At 45.1% G+C, this 18,033-nt stretch overlaps 1 protein-coding gene across 3 annotated transcripts; it reads left to right on the top strand.

Moving 5' to 3' along the window:
- Nucleotides 1–5,255: 5,255 nt before the first annotated feature.
- LOC108939419 (neurogenic locus notch homolog protein 3) lies at nucleotides 5,256–16,954 on the top strand. 3 transcript variants are annotated; one of them, XM_018760750.2, is made up of 22 exons: nucleotides 5,256–5,403; nucleotides 6,181–6,386; nucleotides 7,448–7,511; nucleotides 7,617–7,790; nucleotides 8,965–9,090; nucleotides 9,227–9,367; nucleotides 9,528–9,653; nucleotides 10,012–10,134; nucleotides 10,769–10,891; nucleotides 11,247–11,369; nucleotides 11,719–11,841; nucleotides 12,222–12,344; nucleotides 12,570–12,695; nucleotides 12,958–13,086; nucleotides 13,422–13,514; nucleotides 14,132–14,227; nucleotides 14,408–14,503; nucleotides 14,657–14,752; nucleotides 15,129–15,230; nucleotides 15,374–15,479; nucleotides 15,681–15,797; nucleotides 16,005–16,954. In XM_018760750.2, the coding sequence occupies exons 1-22, from the start codon at nucleotides 5,265–5,267 to the stop codon at nucleotides 16,081–16,083; spliced, it is 2,631 nt and encodes an 876-aa protein (XP_018616266.1). In that variant the 5' UTR covers nucleotides 5,256–5,264; the 3' UTR covers nucleotides 16,084–16,954. The 3 variants fall into 3 exon arrangements, with proteins under 3 accessions (XP_018616266.1, XP_018616269.1, XP_018616267.1); XM_018760751.2 differs by lacking the exon at nucleotides 5,256–5,403 and adding an exon at nucleotides 5,965–6,047; XM_018760753.2 differs by lacking the exon at nucleotides 16,005–16,954 and having other exon boundaries at nucleotides 15,406–15,479; nucleotides 15,681–15,717.
- Nucleotides 16,955–18,033: the final 1,079 nt, after the last annotated feature.

Genomic DNA, 18,033 nt, shown 5'->3' with positions numbered 1-18,033 from the left:
CTAATAGTAACTACTGTTAACTTTACTCCATTCCTAATCTGCTGCTAAGTTATAAAGAAAGGTCATTTGGTTATTGCATATTTACTGCAAATTAACTTTACACCTCCCCAACTATGGAGGTCTTTACCTTGATATACTGTAGCCTAAGAAAGCTGCCCCATTGTATTCCCTAAGGGTAAGTCTACTGCTCTCGTGTCAGAGGGGATTTTTTTTTTTTTTTTTATTCTGACTGAAATAAAAGTTAAGTATGCATAACCAGCTGTAATGCAAAGGTTAACTTATCTGTACTTCTCCAAGTAAGCTGGATTGCCAAGAGTCTGTTATAATGGATCCAACGCTGAGGTGTCATCTGTAATATGTTGTGTCTTCAGCCAGTGCTTATCACCAGGGGAGAGGGCAGCACAGGAGAAGCTGAAGGGGCTGATTCAATGCCATGTTTTGTCTTTGAAAATGAAAGGTAACAAATTGTACTGGTGTGCTTAAGCTTTTCTTGATGAAAGGAGACATCTGTCTGTAGGTCTGAACATGTGCTACTCTTGATACAAATGGGTTGCCACCCTTATTGCCTGCCTTCTACTGGCAAGTGCAGTACTCTAGCCATTCTGCTGCTGTCTAACTTTCCCTTAGAAGTCAGCTTTTTGCAAACGGGCACCCTAGGTTTCCACCTTTGGGCCTATGCCCATCTTCAGAAGGCAGAGTGCCATGTTCCTGCCATACAAGGTTGAGAGTTAATTTTATGTAGTAAGGGACATAAGAGGAGCACATTCTTCAATGGAAAATGACCATTAAATGTTAATTTCAGTGCATAATAAACTAGTATAAATCACTTTAAGACTAGTGTAAGCTCTTGAAACCCTTAAGGCCTCCTTTATTCCAAGGCTATATACTTAATTGATAGTCTGTGTTGCTCAGTGAAATGGGTGTTAAGTCTGTCAATTTGTTTTCAGTCTATACAAATGAGAAGCCTGTTTCATGTGTCACCTACTAAACCTGCACTTTGGCTGTGTTCAGGGCTGACATGCACTGTAGCTACAAGCCTCTCTGCATCCCAAAGAGGTGAGCGGTTCTGCTACCAGCTGCTCCTTGCCTGGGCCCAAGGACAGCAGTAACTTTAGCAGTTTGCTGAATAACTGTTACTCTGCCTGCTGGGAACATATATACAGGTGGGCCTATGTACCTAAAGAAATGGCTTAAATTTAACCCATCCATTTTAAATAACTATTTGTCCATTAAACTGCGTGGTGGTCTGGTGCCTAGCCAAGGTAGAGGGTGCAGAACACCCTAAGCCGCTCGCCAGACCATAACACGTTCATTCCTTATACACTTGCACTACAGCTGATTTACGAAACAGGAGCACCTCCGTAAAACCCATATACACGAAGACACCATACACGCTAAGGCAGATGCCAATCTGCACCTGACCTCACACCCAAGGGGCTGTGAGATGTCAGAGAAAGGGCTAGTAACTGATGACATAATTAGAATAAAATTTTATACATAATTAAAAAAACACAGCAAATAGGAATTCCATCAGGCCTGGATTCACCAGTGTGAACACAGTTTTAAACCTGGACGGGGCTTTCCTGACATTTACTGGCAGTGTATTCCAAAGTTTAGATGCTCTATAGCTAAATGCACATCCTCCTATTGGAATCTTATTGATCACAGTGGATGCAGGTTATCTTAAAGTACCTAAGTGAAAACATTGTGGAACATAATCTCACTCGGGTAAACCAGCATAATACCATTTACTGCCTTACCGCTCATCTAATGCACAGAAAGACCACATGTGGTATGATTGCTCACTCCTTTTGTTTTTTGAACCCTTGGCAGTATATTCTGTTTTGAGTGATGTTGACAACTGTTCTACATTACACAGGCCTGAGCCAATCCAGTCTCTGATCTCTGTCAGCCCCTGCTGTTGCGGTCCCAGTGCATTCAGTATTGTGAGCTTCGTCTCTCCCTGGCAGCTCTTTGTGTGCTTCGGCAGCAGCAGCAGTATGAACTCCTCAGGGCTGGAAGACCATTGCACCTCTCGCTATCAGTGCAACATGATAAAAAGGCCTCGTAGGTACTAAGTACAACCTCGTTCAATGTACATACTGATCCACTGTTACTCTCAAACCAAACCAATGCCTGACAACACAAACAGCAGTTACGCTTAGTATCCATCCTTGGTCACACAGCACAAACTACAGTCAACTAATTCACACAGCAAATATGAAGCTTCCATCAATCAGGACATAATCACAAGTACACGTGCATTTATGCATCTGAGGCTGTGTTCTGAACTTTATGAAAGGCAGGTTTAGCACTTCTGTACTTCGGACTAGGAACTTCAGACATAAATGCACTTGCTGTCATCTGGGAAAAGTTTCATAAATCACTCATTGTCTACAAACAGTCTGAGGAATTATGTGGTAGGGGAGGTGCTAGGCTGCCTAGAAGATGGATCTAAACTCAATTTAAAAAAAAGGAAATTTACCAGAGAAACAGCATAAAGGACCTCTAACCAGAGAACTGGTCTTATAGTGATGACATCCTTGTTGACTGTGAGGAAACAGATGAGGAGGCCAAGCGTGACCATGACCACAAACTCCTTGCCCTGCTGGACCACTATAGCCAGGGAAAACTAAGACTGAGCATGAAAAAGCTGCAGTTCTAACTGAAGGAAGTTTTCATGGACACATTCTGATATCTCAAGGCTTGAAGTTAGACCCAGAAAAATTCAAAGCCATCCAAGAAAGGCCAACACAAACAGATGTTATGGCCCAACAGTGACTCATTGGACTTGCAACCTACCTGGCAAAGTTCCTTCCTCACCATTCCCAAGTGTGTGAGCCCTTGAGAAGGCTGCTGGATAAACAGGCCTGCCTGGCACTGACTCACCAAGCATGATCAGGGAATAAAACACCTGGTCACTATGACCCCTATGTTAAGATACTGCTGTGTGAATAAGCCTGTCATAGTCCAGAGTGATGCAAGTAAAACAGGGCTAGGGTGTTGTCTTATGCAAGAGGGACAAACAATCGTATTTGTCTCAAGAGCTCTAACTTCTGCTGAACAGAATTACACATAAATAGTTTCTGTTGCATTCTATTTGCTTGCCAGCGCTTTCACCACTATCTTTATGGCCGAGACACCACTGCGGCTGGGACGGACCACAAGCCACTGGTCTCTATATTTAAAAAGCCACTGCTACTTGTGCCAAGACTGCTTCAGAGCATGATGTTAATGCTACGGAACTACAGTCTTGAAGTAGTTTATAAACCAGGGTGAAACATTGTCACCGGTAACACCCTAAGCAGCAGCATTATAGGAGAGCTTTCTCATGGACCCCAGTAGGAATCTCACACCGTATGCAGCTTAGCATTGAAATAGCGGGATCTTGAATGCATCAACCAAGCTCAATATCTGAATGTCACAGACCACACATTGCACAAGATTCTGCAGTGGGGATACCGCAGTGTGGTCTTGTCACAACCGGCGGATACGTTCACCAAAAAAACTTCCCTTGTAACGCCAATGTTGGCTGCTTGAGTGACATTCCACAATAAAGAAATAAATGTTTATTTAACTTTTATGATTGCAGTTAAACATTTCTTATTAATCATGTAGCATGCTGCACCCTGGGCTTGGATGGAGCAAAGAGGGACACACAGACAGCATTCATTATGAACAATAATTGGAACACAGCAAGCAATTTTGGCATGAATACAAAGAAATAACGCTCATTTCAAGGACCCCCTTTTCCTCAAGGACCTCCACCTCAAACTAGCCTGCTTAACACCCCTCAGACTTTCAGACATCTTTCACTAGCCAACACACTAACCCCCCTTATATTCCCCTTGAGTCCCCACAGCGGTTGCACATAATTCCATTTTACCCACAATTCAACTATTTACAATAAACCCATTTTCTTGCCCAAACTCCCAGTGATGCAAATAGTTACATTCGTTTTGGAGTAATTGTTAGAAAGGTGGTTATTACACGCTTTCGTTCGTTGTTCCGGTTCCCTATGTGTAACTCATCATTACGACAAACACAATATGATTTATTGAGTGACACCCACCTTGTTGTCAGCAGCTTTATTCCAAACAATTTCTATTGTTTACAAAGTCCCAGGTACTTGTACTCTTACTGTGGTTTGTTGCCTACATTCATACTTTAAGCAAACTGGAAAACTTCACACTTGATAGAGAAGACATGTAGATACTAGATAACTTCATTCTACTCTGATCAATGATCAATAAAGAAGTGACAGGCAACCAAGAAATCAGACAACGAATTGCTCTGGGCAAAACCGTCATGAACAACTTGGACAAAATTCTCAAGTGCAGGGATGTCACTCTGTACGCAAAAGTCCAAATAGTTCAAGCCACAGTCTTCTCAGTCACGTCATGCGGATACGAGAGTTGGACAGTGAAGAAGATGGACAAGAAGAAAATTGACACCTTTGAACTATGGTGCTGGCGATGAATCCTGCGTTTACCCTGGACGGCCTGGAAAAGAAATGCGTGGGTATTGCAGCAGATCAAACCGAAGATGTCATTGGAAGCTCGGACGACACAGCTTCGACTCTCTTACTTCGGACACATCATGCAGAGAGGACAGTCAATGGAAAAGGGCATCATGCTCGTCAAAGTGGAAGGTCAACGTAGAAGAGGAAGGCCAGCAACACGGTGGATCGACACAATCAACCACAGCCATGGATGCCCCACTTTCAAGTCTTAGCCAGTTGGAGACTGGATGCTTTTCAGGACAACTATCGATAGAGTCGCCATGAGTCGACGTCAATTGGACGGCACCTAACAACAACAAAAAGTTGCAGTTAAAAATTAGCGAGAATAAAGATATAAATTTTTTTCTCATCCAAAGTCACGGAGCCCCCGAAATCTAGTGTGAATCTCGGTTTAAGAACCCCTGCTCTAGAGTACAGTATTTTTCCTGAGAAGGTCTTTGGTACAAACTCAGTATAAAAATGAATAAAAACACCAGATGTGGTGGTTCCTCAGAAAACACACGGGTTCAAGAGCAACTTTGAATGGTTTTCCGATTCCATATTAGGAAACTGAGTTTTTTTCCCAGTTCATCACTTTTGCAAACCATTGGACATGAAAGATATGGAAACATGGGATGTTTGAGTAGCCCCTTGACGGGGAATGAAGATCAGTGTATTTTGGGGTATTTCATTCCACTTTTTATGTACTTTACCTTGGAGGCGCACTGACACGGGTAGAACCGGGACCCAGCGAGGACCGTTCATGATGGGAAGTGAACTCTTCCAGGACAGGATGTGGAATAAGAGCCGATCAGGCCTTTTTTTCGTGGTGGTGTTTCGCGTCACTGTCCTCGTTGCTCCACAGCTGGAGAAACTCGTCTCGGCGCTCGCTTTTTCTACAGGTAATCTATCTAGTCCCATATGCATGATCGGAACACCTTTTTTCAAGTGGCGCACACTTATTTCTTCCCATCGTGATCCCTTTGCTTTTCACAGGTCAGCCAATCCCGCCCCCCGCAAAGAAATCTTTGTGTTTTTTTTTTTTTTTTTTCCGACGACGCGCCGTGAAGAAAAAATACAACAATGAATGATTCATTGTCTTGTTATCTTCTAGGCGTACAGTAAAATACAATTATTGGGTGAATTTTCGTTATTTTGCTGAAATATTGTGTTTTCGCGTGATAGAGCGAGTCGATTAAGAGCTATTCGGATTTATTTTTATGTTTACTTTTCTACTACGTGTGTGATGTTGTTATCGCTCCGCGCGCGAGAACTTCACCGGCGGACGCGTACTGTCCAGGTGTTGTTCTCACCTTCGCTTCGCACAAGTTGACAATGGATGGCCTGTAAAGTCAGGTGTTGGATCGTGTGTGTGTGTAAGGGAGAGAGAGACTGAAATAGTTAGTAGTGTTACAGTTCAGCGGATCACCAAGGAATGCGGTGTGAACCGCGAGCGCTCGCCAGAATCCTTGAAAGTTGTGGTGCCTTTTCGTTCCAGTAGATCTCCAGGCGAAGTGGAGACTCACAAGCTTATAACACAAACAGGGTGCGTTCCATGATCCATCCCACTTAACTGAATCATGTGTCTGGACACGATAGGCCGAGAGCACGGCAGACTGAGCACTGGACGCTGCCTGTGTCCATTGTGTCCATGATCGTGTCCCTTGTGTCCGTGTCAGGGAACCGCGTGCGGATTCATCGAACGTCCGTGGAGCAGGAGATGAGCTTCGCAGCGGGACCTCCTGCCGTTCTGCTCGCAACACTTGTGCTGCTTGTGCTGCCGCTGGCCGTGGCACACGTGACGATGACGACCCCCAACATGACAAAAGCGCCTCAGCACCAGGACCAGCAGCAGGACCAGGATGCCGAAGACCCTAAGATTCAGGTTGCAATTTAAGTGGTTTTCTTTCACTTTCGGTCTCAGATAACACCTGGCGGATGTGTGCTTTGGGGAAAGGAGGCCAAGGCAGAAACATTGAATTCCCTATTATTTTCTTCCCAAGTTCCTACTACTACTATCATCATCATCATCATCATCATCATTATTATTATCGTCTTTCGGGGGGTGCGGTGGCGCAGTGGGTTGGACCGGGTCCTGCTCTCCAGTGGGTCTGGGGTTCGAGTCCCGCTTGGAGTGCCTTGCGACGGAGTGGCGTCCTGTCCTGAGTGTGTCCCCTCCCCCTCCTGCCTTACGCCCTGTGTTACCGGGTAGGCTCCGGTTCCCCACGACCCCCTATGGGACAAGCGGTTCAGATAATGTGTGAAAATTATTATCTTTGTGCTTCTGTTCTTCTGAGGGTTGCCATTCGGAATTGAATTGCATAAAGTGACAAAGTATATTCTTCTTCTTATTGTTATTCTTCTTCTTCTTATTGTTGTTATTATTCTTATTATCTTTGTGCTGCTGTTCTTCTGAGAGTTGCCATACAAATTTCATTGTATTGTATAATTCTTGGGGGGTGCGGTGGCGCAGTGGGTTGGACCACAGTCCTGCTCTCCAGTGGGTCTAGGGTTCTTGTCCCGCTTGGGGTGCCTTGCGACGGACTGGCGTCCCGTCCTGGGTGTGTCCCCTCCCCCTCTGGCCTTACGCCCTGTGTTACCGGGTTGGCTCCGGTTCCCCGCGACCCTGTATGGAACAAGCGGTTCTGAAAATGTGTGTGTGTGTGTGTGTGTGTGTGTGTGTGTGTATAATTCTTATTACTATCTATCTCCTTCTTCTTATTATTATTATTATTATTATCAACAACAACAGCAATAATAATAATAATAATCCACATGTAGCTGACACTAAGTGGGATTTGATCCTATGCCCTAACACAGGACCCAGGCACTGTGATGCACTACCACGCCACCTGTAATTTTACCTTACTGTCAGTCTTTGCAAAGTTTTGATTGTGCCTGCTGTCAACATAATCAACATTTCCTGTTTTGATTTGGATTTTATAGAATTTGGTGATGCCAAATGCCACTGAGAGCTTCGGTGTAACAGAGCTGGTTGGGGTTACGGTAGGTGAGTGTGTCACATGTGCTCTCAAGCAAACAGTTGAATGTGCAATAAGCTGTACAGCAGGTATTGTGATAGATTTTTGTTCTCAATACTGCTTTGTCCCTTCAGCCTCAACCCTGGCCACATGGCCACCAGACAGTGCCACCGAAACACCCTGCCCTGGCAACCAGGTGCTTTCAGGAGAACGCCGCGGCTGTGGCTGTCCTGGGCAGCTGGTGAAACGGGGAGAGAACTGTACTTGTCCTAATGGCTTTAAACAGCAGGGGACAGCAGAGTGTGCAGGTAGGTCCAATAACCAGCGCTCCAAAGAGAGGGAGCATTTAAACTTCAATAATGTTTGAATTCCACAAAAGACTAAAATACTGGCATTTGGGGTTAGAATGTGTTAAGTATGTGCCTAGTGAATGTATGTGTGTTTTCAAAATTATTTTTCTATATTTCATATTTGTTGTGTGGGGCGTGGTGGCTTTGGCCGGTGCTGGCTGTGTGGTGGGCCTTAGGTTCGAACCCTGCTAGGAGTGCCTTGCGATGGACTGGTGGCCCGTTCTGGGTGTGCCTTTTGTGTGAGCTTTGCCTTCGTGCGCGGGACCACCAAGCGAGCTGAAGTAGATGAGCGAAGCAGTCTGGTTGGGGTGTACCGGTTGATTAAGTCTTGTAAGTAGCTGGGAGCAGTTCTATTGATGCACTTGAAGGCAATAACCAGGGTCTTGAATTTGATCCAGGCAGCTATACAAAGCCAGTGCAGAGAAATGAGTAGAGGAGATACATGGGAGCGCTTTGGCAAATCAAACACGACTCGTGCAGGGGCATTCTGTAGAAGCTGCAGAGGTTTGATGACATTAGCAGGAAGGCCACGCAGAAGAGAGTTGCAGTAGTCCAGACCGGAAGTCACCATGGCCTGGACAAGTAGTTGGGTAGAGTCAGTAGTGAGGTAGGGATTGATCCTACGAATATTATGCAGGATGTATCTGCAGGACCGGGTTGTGACTTCGATATGTTGAGAGAATGACAGACTCGCATCAATCGTTACTCCCAGACTCTTAGCAAAGGAGCTAGGCAAAATGAGTGAGTTGTCCAGTTTGATCGAGAAGTCGTGACAGGAGGATAGGCCAGCCTGGAGGTAAAGAATCTCTGTTTTGGAGAGGTTGAGTTGGAGGTGGTGATCATACATCCATGAAGAGATGTCCGACATGCTGTTCAGGTTTCCCCATAGTGTGCGAGTGACAGAGAGAGTGTGTTCTGCTGATGTGTGGATGAGTGACCCAGTGTAAGTAGTGTATCTAGCAGTGTAAGTCACCGCGGTGAATAAGGTGTGTGGGCTCATAACACTACATAGAGTTCACCGGAAGTTGCTTTGGAGAAAAGTGTCTGCTAAATAAATAAATGTAATGAGTGCTGAATCAACATGCTTCTCGCCAAACCCTTTCTTTGTCTTGTCTTCCTCACATACCCTTAGATTTGGATGAGTGTGAGGGGGGACCAGCAGGCCCTTGTGGGCCCCACGCTGACTGCTCCAATACACTCGGCTCCTTCCTGTGCTCCTGTCACCACGGTTACCTAAAGGGCCAGGCGGGTTGTGAGGGTAAGTGAGGGCAGACACGTCTGGTTGTTAACAGTGTTGCTTGTTTGGGTATCATATATACACCTCTGCAGTTTTGTTTGCGCCTGCATCTTTGATTTGCTGTGACTGGACAGTGTGACACTCGTGTGTGTTTCAGACATCGATGAGTGTACGCTGGCTGCCATCACGGGACTCCAGGCATGCACGGGTGGGGCCAAGTGCAAGAACACCCCTGGGTCCTTCTCGTGCTCCTGCCCTGTGGGCTATGTTCTGGTGCCGGGTGGACAGAGCTGCATCGGTAGGTCGCTACGTGTGTGTGTGTGTGTGTGTGTGTGTGTACATGCCTGTGAGCATGCGTATGCTTGTTGTGTACATGTATTTTGCCATTATGTGTGTTTGGTATATAGGTAGGTCAGCGTGTTGTGTGTAGCTGGCCTGAGCTGTACCTTGTGTCTCAGATGTTGATGAGTGCAGCTTTGAGGAACGCTGTCATCGGGAACTGGGCAACGAGTGTGTCAACACACCCGGAAGCTACACATGCCAGTGCAAAGCGGGCTTCACGTCTGAGACGTCGGCTTGTGCGGGTGAGTCTGTCTGCCTGTCCGCGTGTCTGTCTGTCTCTCTCACACGCTGCCTGTCTGCCTTTCTCTGTGTGTGTGTGTGTCTGTCCACATCTTAGTGTGTTTGCCTCTCCCCGTGTCTGTTTCAATCAGCCTCCGTGGCTCCGTGTATCTGTCGCTGTTTGGACCGTGCGTCTGAGTGAGTGTCCCACCCTCAGCGTGTGAGCCGTCCCTTTTGTGTGAGTGGTCTCTCTTAATGGGCTCTTGCTCGCGTAGGATTTAACTTCTTCATCTGCAGTGAGCTTGTCACTGTATTTGGCATACAGGTGTACAGTTTTACAATAAGGCTGTGAACGTATTTTTTTGTGCTCTCTGTGTGCAGACATTGACGAGTGCGGCAAAACACCGGACGTGTGTGTGGGACGTGGCGTGTGCGAGAACACGCTGGGGAGCTACAGATGTGCGTGTCCGCAGGGTTACAGGGGCAATGGCACCCACTGCGAAGGTGACAAGTACTACTCTGCACCACATTAAGAACAGAAGAGTTCCCCCTTTCCCCCGTTTAATTTGGCACGGTGGCACAGGGAGTAGCACTGATGTCTCACAACGCGTGGGTGGTGTGAGAGGACGTGGGTTCGATCCCCGCTTAGTATGTGTGGAGTTTGCATGTCCTCCTCGTGTCTGCATAGGTTTCCTCCGGGTGCTCTGGTTTCCTCCCACAGTCCAAAGACATGCTGTTCAGGTTTCCCCCATAGTGTGTGAGTGACAGAGAGAGGGTGTGTGTTCCACTGATGTATGGTTGAGTGACCCATTGTAAGTAGTGTATCTAGCAGTGTAAATCACCTTGGTAAATAAGGTGTGTGGGCTGGTAACACTAGATAGAGTTCATTGGAAGTTGCTTTGGAGGAAAGCATCTGCTAAGTGAATACATGTAAATGTAATTTACCACGATTGAAAAGTTCCTGACTTGTGGTTGGTGGTTCATCACACGGGTTTTAGGATATCGACAAGCCATGCATTCTGTTAGAAGAGCATCGATGAAGAAGGTGGTACCGCTGTTGTGTTATTTATTTCTGTCTGTCTTTCATATATTCACTAGTTCTGTTACCTTTTCTCACTCTCTGTCCACACCACCCCAGATGAGAATGAATGTGCTTCTGGGCAGCATGGATGTGACACCAATGCCCGCTGTGGTAACATAATTGGCTCCTACTTCTGCCAGTGCTACCAGGGTTTCAGTGGAGATGGCTACTCCTGCTTTGGTGGGTGAGACTCGGGTTCCAGCCGCTCAGTATCGCCCTACCCGTCCCACCTGTTGTGGCTGCATCCAGCTGGAAAGTTAACCTTGACTCTCACCACCCTCACCTTTGGCCCGCTTAAAGTGACTGAATTTTTAATAGTTCTTTGCTAAATTTTGATGTTAGTAAACATTTGTAACAATTAAGCAGTGATTGTGTGATTTCTTGATGTCGCATGACATAATGTGAGCTCAGCTGCATTGTGTAGTACACTCTGTGTATTTGTTTTGAGGTATAAGATGGTTGGTTTATGCACCCCTTGATTTGCTGAGTGCTTTTGCCTTGCCCTTGTGGCCGATGTGTGCTGTCGTACCCGCAGATGTGGACGAATGTGCTCTGAGCAATGGGCACTGCCAGCATAGCTGCAGCAACGAACCTGGTGCCTACCGCTGCCACTGTAACCCAGGATACCAGATCACTGAGGACGAACACAACTGCATGGGTAGGGGGCACCCTCTAGCCACTCTCACTCCCACTCTCCACCAAATGAGCTCACCTGACCTGAGCAATTCCAGGAAAGTACTTTGCTAAGGGGTACCGTAAAGCATTACCAGCATTAAACCTGCATCCAGCTTGAACTCGTGATCTTCAGGTTGTAGTGCCATGTTATGCACTGTGTGATCTATGACCCAGAGGCAACACTTTGCAGCTCAGTCAGGTATTTTGAGTTATTTGCTCATGTGATCGATGGTAGGGAAATGTTTGGTGAAACGTGGTGCAAAACTGTCGCAGAACATTTTCCCACACTTACAAATCCTTACGCTACCTGTATGTCTTTCCCTCCCTGTAAGATGTGGATGAGTGTGCAGTGCAGACGGGGCCATGCGAGCAGATCTGCACCAACACAGATGGCTCCTTCCAGTGCTCCTGCCGTCCCGGGTACGAACTGCATGTTGACGGCTACCAGTGTGTGGGTCAGTACTCTGTCAGTATCCATCAGTACACCATCCTTGCATTAGTGGGGAGTGATGGGTGGTCACAGATGTGTGAGTCATAACACAAGGCTCAGTCTCTCTCAGTGTAGTACTGTTGCCATCCCCACTCCCTCTGAAATCATGTGGCTGGGTGATAGGAAATATGGCTCCGTGATGGAGACCGGCTTAGTGCCTCTGCGGTCATTGGGGCAACTGAGCATACATGATGCACCCTGAAAGCAATTTAGCTATTACACTCCATGCATTGTCCTTCTGTTAGTGCTCTCTGATAGAATCTATACCATCATTTAAGATCTGCCATTAACGAATCCTTCTTGACTTTTAATATACCCTCTAAATCATCTGCCTCTCCCACCCAGACATTGATGAATGCAAGCTGCAAAGGGGAGGTTGCTCACATGGTTGCACCAATACCCCTGGTGGACACATCTGCCACTGTCCTGAACCCCTGCTGCTGGACCTGGATAACACCAATTGTGTTAGTAGGTCTCACCCCCTTAGTTACCTTACTGCTCATGCCATTTTATTATTATGCAGTTTCGGATTCTGTATTTCTTTAATTGTAGATTTGGTCAAAAGCTTTTCTCATAGGAAGCCAGTCAAAATTTCCCTTTCTTTTTTTTCTTTTTTAAATTATTTTTGTCCAATGACTGATTTTTAAATTATTCTTCTATCCTCTCTTGCCTTACACCATGGTTTCTTGGTAGATGTGACTTCCTGCAAGCTGCGTAACGGAGGCTGTGACCACGTATGTACAGTTCGCTCAGAGGGGAGTGTCCAGTGCAGCTGCAAAGCAGGCTGGGAGCTGGGCGAGGATCTGCGGAGCTGTCTTGGTGAGAGAGGGGAAATTAGGAGCGACAGCAGTGTGATCCAGAGGTTTTGCAGGAACGAAGGATGAGGGCACGCAGTTTGGAGGAGAAAGAAAGGAAGGTTGTAACAAGAAAGTTTCAGCCAAAGGGTCACAAAGATCCTCTTAATCGATTTGACGGGAAAGGCCGGGTTTTAATAGTGAGGCTGAAGGCGAAAGTGCAGTTGGAGAGGGGTTGTCTTGGTTGAAGGGGCTGAGTTCCTGAAAGGCTGTTGTTTTTGAGTCAGATGTGGACGAGTGCAGCGACTTCACTAATGGGGGCTGTGAACAGCTGTGCATCAACCACCCAGGTGCGTTCAACTGCAGCTGCATGGATGGTCATGAGGTCCGCATGGATGACCCTGCCAAGTGTCGGCGTGAGTGTTGCTTACAATATCGTATAAATTCTTCTTAAAATCACAGTTTTTCATTCCAAGTCTTTTTAAAATTGTGGTTAGTTCATTTGTTTTGTGTGAACCAACTTAAGAGTTTACATCATTGCACTTGTATTAATTATATATGTTCATAAAGCTGGTAAGTTCTTTATGCCATTAGTGTTTTTGGAATTTTATATACCTAGTGTACATCAAAAGTACCTTGGCAGTGATTCTCCTGAGGTATGAACCTGCATCCTTTTGGACTTAAATCTGTCAAATCTGGAAGCACAGAGATGATCCATATTTAATCTTCTGCTCCTTTCTCTGTTTTTCAGCTGTATGTGACCCTCCCTGTCAGAATTATGGTGTATGTGTGGCCCCCAACACCTGCAACTGCCCTGCTGGCTATCCAGGACCTGGCTGCTCCGGTACAAACCTCCAGAGGACAACTCCCTGATCTCCACTCTTGCTAGTGGGCATTGCAAATAATATATACACTAGACCCTTCATTTTCCAAAACGAAATTTCTTTGAATAGTTTACCGTTTTGCCCATAGACCCAGTAAACCTTAAAAAAATTATACAAACTAAAAAAAAGAAAACAAAAAATAAAATGTTTAACTAATTCCTGCCTTTGTTTATAGTTTAAAGTAGAAGAAAATGGTAGTTGAACATAGAATATAATGAAATAAAAATAAATTCTTTGTTCTTCTATTCCAAATTACATTTGAAAAACACTCCGATACAGAATGGCAAGGACGCATTTTAACATGCAGGCCTATGTTGCTACAACCGCATGTGTGACTCAAAAAGGTTTTGTGGACACGCATGTGATAAAAGGAATTTTAAAAATTAAATCATTTACTTTGATATTTTTTCTGGGAATAAAGCACGAAAAAAGCAAATCTTTTCAAAAATATGCAAGCACGAAGGGTTGAGTGCAGCTTTCGATTTGTTAATAAGACTGCAATGTATCAGTCATTAGAAAGGCCGTCATATTTGTTCGATTCGCGACTCTCTGGTCGTTTCCTATTTTTCTGTTTCAGCCATCTGCTCTCCTCCCTGTGCACACGGAGGTACCTGTATGCGCTGGAACACATGTCTGTGCCCACCTGGATGGACTGGGCTAGGCTGTCACTCAGGTAGCTCTTAGTACCTTCCTTTACCTGTCACACAGGTGATATTCAGTACTGTCTCCCCTACTTGTCTCGCAGATGACTCTATGCCACCTGTGGAAGCTATTTTCAACAATTAAATGTGAATCACAGTAAATTTTAATACCTTGAATCAGAAGTAAAAAATCCCATCTTTTTCTTAACCAGCCATATGTGAGCTGCCTTGCGCCAATGGGGGACGCTGCATCAGCCCTGCCACGTGCCAGTGTCCCTCTGACTACACTGGTCCACAGTGCTTAACCCGTGAGTACCACCTTTCCACAGCTGGGTGGGGTGGGAATCTGCAGAAATTATAAACTGTAATACCAGGCAGGATGAGTGTCGGTTCAGGGATATTTTTTAAAATTGAGGAACATCTCAACACTCTTGTTCTCCATTCTTTCCCTGTCCATCCAGCTATTTGCACCCCACCCTGCCTGAATGGAGGGAGGTGTGTGGATGTCAACAAGTGTGCTTGCAGTGACGTCTGGCAAGGAGCACGGTGCCAAATAGGTACGCAAAACGTTAAAGCACCCTGCCGATAGATCCGCACGTCTTTTCTTTCTCGTTTTTTGCTTCCTGGTTTGCGGTGTGCTTTACCGAGAGGATGTGTCCCTAAGTTTTGTACATTCCTCATGTTTCCCTAAGTTTTCTCTTCATTTACAGCGCATTGAGAATGTATTGCAAACATTTCTAAAATCCTCTTTTAACTTTGTGGAGTTCTGAGTGTAGATTGATGAGAAAAAAATATATTTAAACCATTTTACCGTAAAGTTGCAACATAAAAAAAAATGTGAAAAAATGAAGAGCTCCGAGTACTTTCCGAACGCACCGTATACATCTAATTTTTAGCATGCTACAGCTCTCTCTCTCTCCCCATCTCTCTCAGAGCCTATACATTGCCAAACAGGGTGCAAAAATGGTGGGGTGTGTGTGGGCTTCAACAGGTGTCGCTGTTCCAGCGGGTTTACTGGGAACCTCTGTGACGAAGGTAAGGGCAGCACCATATGAACCGGGTTTCTGACAGTTGAGTTGAAACCCTGGTAAAAGAACCGTGAGCCAAGTTAGAGTCAAGAGCATAAGGCCACATGATAGAACATGATGTGTATGGGAAGGTTTCTGATGTGATTCCAGCGGTAACGACACCCTGCGTGCCCCCCTGTCAGCACGGTGCCACATGTGGTCCTCACAACAAGTGTATCTGTCCTGAAGGCACCGCTGGCCTACGCTGTGAGAAACTGTGAGTACCAACGTCCTACAACCAGAGGGCGACAGTTAATTTAAGGTACTACTGGATTAAAAGATATTCTCGGATTTCTCCTTCGTGGATAAGCACGGATAAGATGATCCAGTAGAACCTTTCTATGGATATGTCTGTGTATTTCTAGCCTTTTCTATTCAGTGACTTAGTTGCTTGCTGCTGCATGACCCTCTGCCTTAGGATATGTCCAGTCGTGACCACAGTAGTGAGCATGGCACGAGCAGTCCGCAAAGCCGTGAGGGAGAGCTATGTGGATCGCTGTGGACCCCTGGGGGTTCAGCTCTGCACCAAGTACAGGTGGCTGATGGCACATATCCACACAGAACCGCACTTTGTTATACACGCTCATAGAAACGCTCAAAACCACCAGTGCACGTGGAAAAGTGACACGTACCGAGACAAACACAACCGCACATAGATATAATGAGCAATACATTCATATTTAGCCTATTCTATTGTGTCATGTGCAGAAATCCTAGGACTGACAAGCCTCTCTCATTTCAGGGTAAACCAGGCCCGGGTTTATCTTCAGGCCTATAGAGTCGGATATAAGATCCAGTGCCCAGAGAAGACGAGAAGATGAGAACCGGCCAAAATAAACAGATATTAGCATTGCTTTTCTTCGTTTTTATTATCTTCCTGCACTGTGAACCAGCTGGTGCCCACGTGACCCCAGCATCTGTTTGGTAAAATGTGTCCGAAGTTTGCTGTGCTCGAGAACTTCAGAAATCAGCAGCAGAAAGCTCCCACCCAGTGACTAAGTATCACCTCACATCAAAACTGAGATTTTATACCATAAAATATTAGGAAGGGCTTATTCTGTTGTACATGTAACAGATTGAAATGCTTACCAGCTCTGTGCCCTTACAGTTATATTTCATTCAATGAAGCTGATAAAAAGCTAAGAACGTACTGTGCGTAAAGGTGAAAGTTTTATCCATGAAGATAACTTGTTATCCAATCAGTTTCATCCAAACATAATGGTGACTATTATGTTTGTTACTGTTCACCCATTAATTTTTCCTCCACAGCAAACTAACCTGTGTGGGCTTTTTTGTACCCCTAAAAATGTTGTAAATTCACCACTTCTGTCTGGAATGTCTCTGTTGCAACTTTTGTTCTTAAACATTTCATAAATCTCAGAAGTATGTCCTTATGACAAAGGTACTGATGTCTCTTCTTATGTATTTCTCTATCTTCCCATAAGATGCTTTACTCCTGCATATAGATGGTTAGACCCACAGAGGGGTACATTTTAACTCAAAGTGAAAGAAACTAAAATGAGCGGCGTGCCAGCATGTGCCCGGTCCAGATAGCACTCAATCATGGGTTGGCACTGTGGGAAGTTTTGAGGTTTTTATTAACGTCACATTTTTCACTCATATTTAAACCAAGCTCAAAACAATACAATACTTCAATACTTATTGAAATTAACAATACTTCGAAATTTCTCAGGTGGGTGTGGCGGTGCAGCAGGTTTGGCCGGGTCCTGCTCTCTGGTGGGTCTGGGGTTCGAGTCCCGCTTGGGGTGCCTTTTGATGGACTGGCGTCCTGTCCTGGGTGTGTCCCCTCCCCCTCTAGCCTTTCGCCCTGTGTTGCCGAGTTTCACACGCTGTGTGTGTACGGTGTTTGTGAGTGTTGGTGATCATTAACAAGATGAGGAACATTGCATGTGTTTGTGGATTGAACCAGTCACACTCAACATTAAATAGAAGTTTTAGTTCAAATGTAGCTCAGCAATAAAAATTACAAAATGAAGCATTTTTCATTGCTATATCTGAGTGTTTTACAACAAACAAAACAGATGTTTTACCACATTTTCAACAATCAACAGCTTTTATTGACTGAGGCTTTGGATTTATAAATAGATTTATGAATCCCATCTGGGTGTAAGCCAAAGAGCTGCTGTATATACAACATATATAAAACAAAGCATCAACTATGTGAGTATTCAGGTTAAAATAGCTCTTTTGTTAAAATGTGACTGATATTTTTTACCTGGTTGATTTTAAAAAGGTTTTTCCCTTGTGTTAAATGTTAAAAAACAATCTGCCATTTTCCCTTGAAGGGTATGGAATCTACAACAGCCAATCTAGTCATGGAATCAACAGTATTTTGCTGTGAATAGAACTGCTCCCAGCTATTTACAAAACTTGATCATCTGCTACATTCCAACCAGACTGCTACGCTTTTCCACATCTATCCGCTTGGTGGTCCCACGGACGTAAGGTAAATCACGGAGATTCTGGCGCCGTTGTGGTGGAACGACCTCCCCCTCTCACTCAGAACTGCTGAATCTCTGTCCAGATTTAAGAAGGGTCTGAAAACTCATCTCTTCCAGACTCGCTTCACCCATGATCTCTTAAGTTCATATAATGTATAAATGTACATGCCCGTAAGGTATACATGTTCATGATCATACTTGGATCAATCCTTTACAGAGCCACTCCTGCAACGTAACGTAAATCTTTATACGCATCTCAAAAAAAAAAAAAAAAAAACTACTAGGGAGGTGATTAGGAATCGGTGATAT

Source organism: Scleropages formosus, chromosome 19 (genome assembly GCF_900964775.1).
Source record: "Scleropages formosus chromosome 19, fSclFor1.1, whole genome shotgun sequence".
Classification (NCBI taxonomy): domain Eukaryota; kingdom Metazoa; phylum Chordata; class Actinopteri; order Osteoglossiformes; family Osteoglossidae; genus Scleropages; species Scleropages formosus.
Note: the sequence above shows the minus strand (reverse complement) of the source record. Positions and strands in the feature narration are given on the sequence as shown.

Bases quoted from the DNA above. Each gene is read 5' to 3' on its own strand.
- LOC108939419 (XM_018760750.2), top strand. From the start codon at position 5,265: ATGATGGGAAGTGAACTCTTCCAGGACAGGATGTGGAATAAGAGCCGA. The intron at 13,087-13,421 runs GTGAGTGTTGCT...TCTGTTTTTCAG, and splicing joins TGACCCTGCCAAGTGTCGGC to CTGTATGTGACCCTCCCTGT. The intron at 14,753-15,128 runs GTACGCAAAACG...CATCTCTCTCAG, and splicing joins AGGAGCACGGTGCCAAATAG to AGCCTATACATTGCCAAACA.